General features: G+C 34.8%; 1 protein-coding gene and 1 non-coding gene across 2 annotated transcripts; one reads left to right on the forward strand and one right to left on the reverse strand.

Moving 5' to 3' along the window:
- Positions 1 to 553: 553 nt before the first annotated feature.
- On the reverse strand, positions 554 to 660 carry LOC128039366 (small nucleolar RNA R71). Its single transcript, XR_008193870.1, has one exon. It is a non-coding gene; the product is annotated as a small nucleolar RNA R71 (small nucleolar RNA).
- Positions 661 to 3726: 3066 nt separating this feature from the next.
- On the forward strand, positions 3727 to 7323 carry LOC105789533 (uncharacterized). The gene is made up of 6 exons (XM_012616906.1): positions 3727 to 3947; positions 4029 to 4176; positions 4304 to 4864; positions 4966 to 5204; positions 6591 to 6726; positions 6943 to 7323. The coding sequence occupies exons 1-6, from the start codon at positions 3727 to 3729 to the stop codon at positions 7321 to 7323; spliced, it is 1686 nt and encodes a 561-aa protein (XP_012472360.1).
- Positions 7324 to 9038: the final 1715 nt, after the last annotated feature.

The raw sequence follows: 9038 nt of genomic DNA on the forward strand, positions 1-9038 counted from the left end.
GTAAATGAGTAGAGATATTTCTGCACTTGAAAAGTATTCTTTTGATCGAGAAATTGAGAGAACCTTGAGAACAATGAGAAAATAATTGTGAGGAATGGAAGGAATTAGAAATGATTAGGTTAGAGAAGAGTCATTACGTCAAAATGAAAGGGATGTTGATATTCCTCGAATAATAGATGATAGAGACAAAACAATCAAAGAACATGTAGTGCCGATCTTGGATGATCTGAATCTAGGAATTATCAGGCTGCATATTGAAGCTCAACATTTCGAGTTAAAGCCGATGATGTTTCAAATGTTACAAACTGTAGGGCAGTTTAGTGGATTGCCTACTGAAGATCCACGATTGCACTTAAGACTCTTTTTGGAAGTCTGCGATTCATTTAGGCAGCAAGGTATTCCTGAAGATGCCCTGAGACTAAATTTATTCCTTTATTCATTGTGAGATTATGCCAGAGCATGGTTAAATGCATTACTGTCAGGTACGATGGCATCTTGGAATGAACTTTATTAGAGTTTTCTGCTAAGATATAATCCTCCAAACATGAATGCCAAATTGAGGAACGACATTACATCCTTTCGGCAATCTGAGGATGAAACATTATATGAAGGATGGGAGTGATTCAAGGAGTTAATTAGAAAATTCCCAATGCATGGTTTTCAACATTGGACGCAAATGGAAATGTTTTACAGTGGATTGAATATACATACAAGGATAGCGGTTGATGCATCTATCAATGGGAATTTGCTCAATAAATCATATAATAAGGAATATGAAATTCTAGAGAGGATAGCAAACAACGATTATCAATACCCTACAACAAGAGTAGGGACTAGCAGAAGAGTTGTTAGAGTAATGGAACTTGATACGATTACTTCTTTAACAGCTCAAGTATCATCTTTAACGAATATGATTTAAACACTGAAAAGACCAACTGTAGTGTAGGAAATGAAAGCAACTAAGTTAACATGTGTTTATTGTGGAGAAGATCATGTTTTTTATGAATGCCCATCGAACCCAGCCTCAGTTTATCATATGGGAAATTTTAATTGCAGCAAAAACAACCCATATTCCAACATATATAATCCAGGGTGGAAGCAACACCCCTATTTCAGTTAGAGTAATCAAGAGGTGGGAAATTCCAACAATGCAATTTGACAGAATATTACGAGTGCACCACTTGGATACAATCAGCCCATGCCATGGAAAAATGCTCAGCAAAATTCAGCTTCGAGTTCTTCATCTATGGAAGCTCTATTGAAGGAATACATGGCCAAGAATGATGCTATCATACAAAGTCAAGGTGCATCATTAAGAGCTTTAGAAAATCAAGTGGGGTAAATTGTCAAAGCATTAAGCTCAAGACCATAAGGATTACTACCTAGTGATACCGAAAATTCATGATCCCAAGGGAAGGAATAGTGCAAAGCCATTACACTTAGAAGTGGTACGCAACTACCAAGAGTTGTTAATGTCACCATTATTGAATAATGTAGTTTGGATTTCACAAATAAGAAGAATTCAGAACTAGTAGTGGAGCAGGCTACAAAAGAAAAGAGCAACTAGAAAAATGTTGAAGCAGATTCATTTTGTACTGCCAATAAAAATGGCACAGTAAAACAACCTTAACAAATTGAAAGAAGGCCACCGCCACCTTTTCCTCAGCGTTTCCAAAAATCTAAGCAAGATTTTCAATTTAACAAATTCTTGGTTTTCCTGAAGTAATTACATATCAACATACCATTGGAGGAAACATTGAAACAAATGTCCAACTATGTGAAATTCATGAAAAGTATCTTATCACATAAAAGAAGGTTAGGGGAGTTTGAAACTATCGCTCTCACTGAAGGGTGCACAACAATGCTGAGAAACAAATTGCCACCAAAATTGAAGGATCCAAGGAGTTTTACTATACCTTGCTCTATTGGAAATCATTATTTAGGCAAAGCATTATGCGACTTAAGTGCAAGTATAAATCTAATGCCTATGCCTGTTTTCAAGAAGCTGGGAATAGGGAAGGCAAGACTTACAATTGTCACATTGTAATTAGCTGATCGTTCATATGCACATCCAGAAGGTCAAATCGAAGATGTGTTGGTAAGAGTTGAAAAATTTATTTTTCTAACGGATTTTATTATTCTGGAATGTAAGGCCGATAAAGAAGTACCAATCATACTTGGGAGACCTTTTGTAGCAATTTGTAGAACATTAATTGATGTACAAAAAGGTGACTTAATAATGAAAGTTAATGATCAGCAGATAAATTTTAATCTTTATTATGCTATGAAATGTGCAAATACAGATGAAGAATATCACATTGTTGAGATTATTGACACAGTAGTTCAAGAAGAATTTGTGGAATTTATCACAATAATTCTAATGGTGATGCAGACTCATTTGAGTTAATTGAAGCAGAAATGATTGAAAAGCTTGGTGAACTGGTGGAAGCTAAAAAAATTGAGAATGGATCAAGGAGAAGTTTTGAATTATTAAATTTATCGGGCCATTCTTTTAAACCTCCTTGACCATCCATAGAAGATTCTCCTACATTGGAATTGAAGTCTTTGCCAGTACATCTAAAGTATGCTTACTTGGGAGATAACAACACATTGTTAGTAGTTATCTCTGTGGCATTGGCATTAGATCTAGAGGCTCAATTGTTGAAATATTTAAAGAAATATAAGAAGGCATTGGGGTGGACGATTACGAATATCAAAGGAATCAATCCAACAATCTACATGCACAAGATAATACTGGAGGATTCTCATGGCAAATCTATCGAGCAGTAGAGAAGACTAAATCCCATTAAGAAAGATGTTGTCAAAAAGGAGATTATCAAATGGTTGGATGCTGGAATTATATACCCAATTTCTGATAGTTCTTGGGTGAGCCATATTCAATGTGTACCTAAAAAAGGGGTGTCACCGTGGTAACCAATGATAACAATGAACTTATTCCTACTCGTACTGTCACAGGATGGAGGGTTTGTATGGACTATCAGAAACTCAACTAAGTAATAAGGAAAGACCATTTTCCTCTGCCACTTATGGACCAAATGTTAGATAGATTAGCGGGGAAAGCCTTCTATTATTTTCTAGAAGGTTATTCAGGGTACAACTAGATTGCCATAACTCCTACTGATCAAGAGAAGACCATGTTCACATGTCCTTATGGAACTTTTTCATTTCGACAAATGTCGTTTGGATTATGCAATGCCCCTGCAACATTTTAGTGTTGCATGATGGAAATATTTTCGAACATGGTGGAGAAATTTTTAGAAGTTTTTATGGATGACTTCTTAGTGTTTGATGATACTTTTAAAGACTGTTTAAAAAAATCTAGAGTTAGTTCTTTGTCGATGTGAAGAAACCAACCTTGTTCTCAATTGGGAGAAATGCCACTTCATGGTCTATTAAAGCATTGTTCTGGGACATAAAATTTCGTAGTAAGGGATTGTCATCGACAAAACAAAAATTGAGGTTGTTGAGAAATTGCCACCACCCTCCATAGTTAAAGGTATTTGCAGTTTTCTTGGCCATTTAGGATTCTATCGAAAATTTATCAAAAAAAATTTGAAAATATCCAAACCCCTGTGTACATTGTTAGAACATAACATATCTTTCAATTTTGATGAGTCGTGCTTATAAGCATTTGAGGAATTAAAAAAGTGACTAGTCATAGCACTAATAGTCATAGCACCAGATTGAACTTTAACTTTCAAAATTATGTGTGATGCTAGTGATTTTGCTGTAGGGGCAATACTTGGGCAAAGAAAGGACAAGGTATTTCATGCTATCTACTATGCAAGTCATACATTGACAAATTCACAACTAAATTATACCACCACTGAGAAGGAGCTATTAGTTGTGGTATTTACCTCCGACAAATTCAGAGCTTATTTAGCAGGCACCAAAGTTACGGTTTCTATGGACCACTCTGCTATTAAGTACTTGATGACCAAGAAAGACGCCAAACCCAGATTAATTTGATAGATACTACTATTGCAAGAATTTGATCTTGAAATTAGAGATAGGAAAGGCACAGAAAATCAAGTAGTTGATCACCTGTCTCGAATTGAAGCAGGAAATGAAGACGGTAATATTCAGTGTATTCAGGATGATTTCCCAGATGAGCAACTGTTCGTTACCATGGCATTACCGTGGTATGTCAATATTGTAATTTTTTTTTGTTAGTGGATTGCTGCCACCTTAAATCACCAATCAAAAATGAAGGAAATTTATCCATGATGCCAAGCAGTATTATTGGGATGAGTCATATTTATTCAAACATTGTGCATACCAGATAATTCAGAGGTGTGTTCTAGATGATGAGATTCAAAGTATTTTATACCATTGTCATATAACACCATATGGAGGACATTCTGGGGGCATGAGAATTACTGCAAAAGTTCTCCAAACTAGTTCTTATTGGCCAAACATGTTTAAAGATGCTCATGAATTTTGTCAAGCTTGTGATCACTGTCAAAGAACAAGAAATCTATCGAAGAGGTATGAAATGCACTTGCAAACTATTCTAGAAGTGGAACTATTTGACGTATGGGGAATTAATTTTGTGGGTCTATTTCCACCTTCTTGGGGAAATGTATACATACTTGTAGCTATTGATTATGTCTCTAACTGGGTTAAGGTTGTTGCTCTACCAACGAATGATGCCAAATTGGTACTGAATTTCTACATAATAATATTTTTACCAGGTTTGGTACCCCCTTGTGCTTTGATTAGTGATGAAGATTCACACTTTGACTACAAATTAGTTGCTAATGCTCTGAATAGTATGGGGTTAAACATAAAATTGCCACAGCATACCATTCCCAGACAAATGGACAAGCAGATGTCTCTAACAGTAAGATTAAACCAATTTTGGAGAAGTTAGTTAATCCCACCCGTAAAGATTAGTCATCCAAATTGGATGAAGCTTTGTGGGCATATCAAACTGCATTGAAGACACCATTAGGGATGTCGCCTTTCAAGCTTGTTTATAGGAAACCCAGTCATTTGCCCGTTAAACTTGAACATAAGACATATTGGGCAATTAAGAAATTGAATATGGATTGGAGTGTTGCTGGTACTAACCGCCTATTAAAGTTGAATGAGATGGAAGAATTCAGAGCACAAACTTGTAAGAATGTCAAGCTGTATAAAGAAAAGACCAAACGATGGCATGACAACAAGATTTTGCCACGGTAATTTGCACTTGGACAACAAGTCTTGTTATTTAATTTCAAGCTTAAATTGTTTCCTAAGAAATTAAAATCTCATTGATCTGGCCCATTTGAGATAGTACATGTCTATCCTCATGGAGCTGTAGAATTCAAAAGATGCCAAGACTGGTTCTACTTTCAAAGTCAATGGCCAATGATTAAAACATTACTTTAGAGCTCCTATAATTCGTGATAAAAATTCCAGCACTTTTCAAAATGCTTAATATTTCTCCCCTGCATTGTTTTATTCATTTACTATATTTTTAATTTCTTTGTTTAATTTTTTCAATAAGTTTACTTAACTTTTCTTTTCTTTTCTTGTAGGCACATTACGACCCAAGTTTATAGAAATCAGCCCATTTAATATATTAGTTAATTTTAGTTTAATAATTTTTTTCTATTATTTTTCTTTTTCCTGCTCAATTCTTCTTTTTTCTATGTCAAGGCACAATTTCAAATTAATCTTATCCCCCACGTCACAGTTATATTTTCTCTCACATTTTACCCTAATCAATTCCCTTCTTTTCTAACTTACTTTTTATTTTATCTTCTTCACCTTTCTCTGTTTAAAGGTCTAACCTTTTCATGTTACAGTTACTATTTTCTCTCAAATGGCTCGCCAAGCACCATCTTCTTCCACCTCTGTGTATCCACAGACATTTTTTAGCAAAATCGCAAAAAAATATATATATATAACTAGAACATATCAAAGCAACCTTTTTGCATGGAAAATGTTTCCTTTTCCAAGATGCCCCTTTTACGGGCTATTCTGAAGCCATCTCATCTGTCGTGGAGAAATACGAGTGGCAAATCTTCTGTCTCCACCCTGATGACATCCTCACTAAGGTAGTCCCAGAATTTTATGCACATTTAACCTCTACTAAAAATGCTTTCATCTATGTGAGTGGTGTCTCGGTGTTATTTAATGAAGATTAAATCAATACGAAATATGGGTTACCTGAAGACCTTGATGAACACTCTTAATTTGTCCAGACAATGACGACAGAAGGACTCAACCAAGTTTTGACATATTTATGTGTAGAAGGAATGACATGGACAAATTCTCGAAATGATTGCTACACCATCGACCGTGTAACTTTGAAGCCCTAATGTAGGGTATGGTATCATTTCCTTAAATCTTGTCTTAGCCCTTCTACGAACAACTCTACTATTTCCAAGGAATGCATGTTGTTGATGCACTCGATTATGACTAGAAGAAAGATAAAAGTTGGAAAAATTATTTTTAGAGAAGTCCACCATTGTGCACAAAAGAACGCCAGTACCTTAAAATTTTCGTCACTCATTACGACACTGTGTCAAAGAGTAAAGATCCTACTCAGGAAAATGAAGACAAAATCCACATTAAAGGAGCCATAACAAAGTAAATTGTCCAGAGGTTTCAGGGGAGAAAATGCTAAAGCATCTTGGCTCTACATCCACAGCTTCTCCACCTATGACTACAGATGTTGCCCCATCAACATCTCACAGTGACTTTAAGCAACAAGTGATTGATGCTCTTAAGATGTTGTAACAACAATTTTGGATGATGGAAAAATAACAAATGAGGATAGTCACTGGTCTTGGCAGAGCTCAAGAAGAAATGGCACTATTTTGGAGATATGTTAGACGACGAGACAAAGCCATTAAGAAATCTCTAAAAAATAACTTTACCCGACCTATGCCTACATTCTTTATTTTTCCTAAAGAATTGTTGTTGTAGTTAGAAGATGATGATGAAGATGGAACAGAAACCACTGCAGAGAAGAACATAGAAAAAGAGGGAAAGGAGGAGAAAATTGAATCCGTGCATATTGAATCTAATAAGGATGAAGCGAATATAACTCAAACTTCTACACCTGCTACAACTACCACTACACCGAAATCCACTACACCTATGACCGAGCAAGAGCGTGTGATCCATCAACTGGTTGATGATTTTAGAAAATTAAAAATTGATGATGATGAAGAGATGCCAATAAACCAGCTAAAAATGAAGTGCTACAAGCAAGTTGTTGGGAAATCAGTTCAAGATGATGCTGGTGAAGTGGAAAGGAAGCAATGCTACAAACGCGCTACCAGAAAATCAACCCAACCCAATTAGAGTAACCCAGATTCCTTCCAAGCTTTTGTTTTTATTTTCATTTTCATCATTTTCATTTTATAACATATGTTTCATGCATTCCTATTTGGTTGTCATTACATTTTTATATTTGTAAGTTGTTGTTTTTGCATTTTGAAATGTTTCATTGTTCCTGCATTGAAGATAATGCATCCCTTAGATTTGGGGGTGTGTTGTGCTGTAAATATAGTATGCAGTAGATATGTTTTAATATTCATGCATTTTGTCATTCATTTTGCCATTACATACAAATGCCAAGTAACTGCCAAACTATGACAAGTATATTGTTACCTATGATGTTTGATGAGGATAATAACTCTTCGATAAAAATAGAAAATTGTGATGGGTGATAGGTATGTTTAGTTTAGTATAGTTGTGTGAAAATTTATTCTGAAAGTAGAATGCCTTATTTATAATTGTAATTAGTCTATAGTAGGTTTCTTTTAATACATTTAGGAATTTTAAACTTAAATTCAATAAACCGATAGTGTGTAATAATGAATATCATGACAAAATGATAAGAATCAATGTAATGTTTGAAAATGTTGAGTAGATCAATAATACTTTGTTTGCTCCATCGTATTATTGATAAAAAAAACAAGTTCAAATAAGAATGAGTAAAAAAAACAAAAAAAATAGTTGAGGGACATTCCACTATAATAATAGGCTGATTAGCTAAGGAGGTAATTGTTTGCTCCATCCATCTTTTTAGTTAAAGAAACCATGTGACAAGATGAATTCCCTAGAAAAAAATAATATTTGTAATTAAAGTTTTGAAATGAAAGAATAAATAAGAATAAAGAAACTGAGTTTAGAAGAAAGATAACCTAAGTGCTTTAGGAGGTATTTACTATAGTCAGAATTGCATGAATATTTAGGAATTTTTATTTTTAGGTAACATTTTCTACACGTCGTTTGCTAAACAAACCTACAAAACTTGAATCTTTTATTTTTTGTTTTAATAGAAGATGGAGGTATATAATATACGGCAAGCGGTTTAGGAGTATATATGGTAACTGTGTGTTATGGAAAATTCATGCATTCATGTAGACTCATACATATTTTGCTTGAGGACAAGCAATAATTTAGGTTTGGGGGTGTGATAACTCTTGAAAAGAGTTATATTTCAAGCCTTTGGATTGAATTAATTGTTTTTAAATAAGTAAATATGTTTGCATTTTTAGGATATTTTTAGAACATTACATAACAAAGCTTGGGTTGTGCTATAAATGTCATTATTTGTTACTGAGGAATAAAAGTGTTGATTATTGTTGGCAACAGGTGCAGGATGAAGGAGAGAAGAGAGAAAGGAGAAAGGAGAAAGAAAATGAAGGAAGTGAAATATTGCTATGAAAAGTGTTGGTTAGATTTCCAATAAGAATGCCATGACAATTCCAGGAAAATGACGTAGCACTCAATCCACGTCACTCTCAGCCAGTTATACTTGTACTAGATAAACCACCTTAAAAAAAGGAAACAAAATGTGTGTGCTGAGAGGGAGGGATCTACCCTATAAAGGAGGGAAGAGAGAAAGGATGCAAGAGGACGAGGATTTTGGGGGAGGGAGGAATTGGAAAGCAGTTTTTCTTTGCATCGAATTCTCGTGGAAAATTTCAGAGAAAAGAGAGGAGATGGTAACAGCTTACAGAGCAAAAAATCAAAGACGCAAGGTAGGGGAAGTGAAATCTGCCCTGGGT

The sequence above is a fragment of the Gossypium raimondii genome, chromosome 2, assembly GCF_025698545.1.
Source record: "Gossypium raimondii isolate GPD5lz chromosome 2, ASM2569854v1, whole genome shotgun sequence".
In the NCBI taxonomy this organism is placed as follows: domain Eukaryota; kingdom Viridiplantae; phylum Streptophyta; class Magnoliopsida; order Malvales; family Malvaceae; genus Gossypium; species Gossypium raimondii.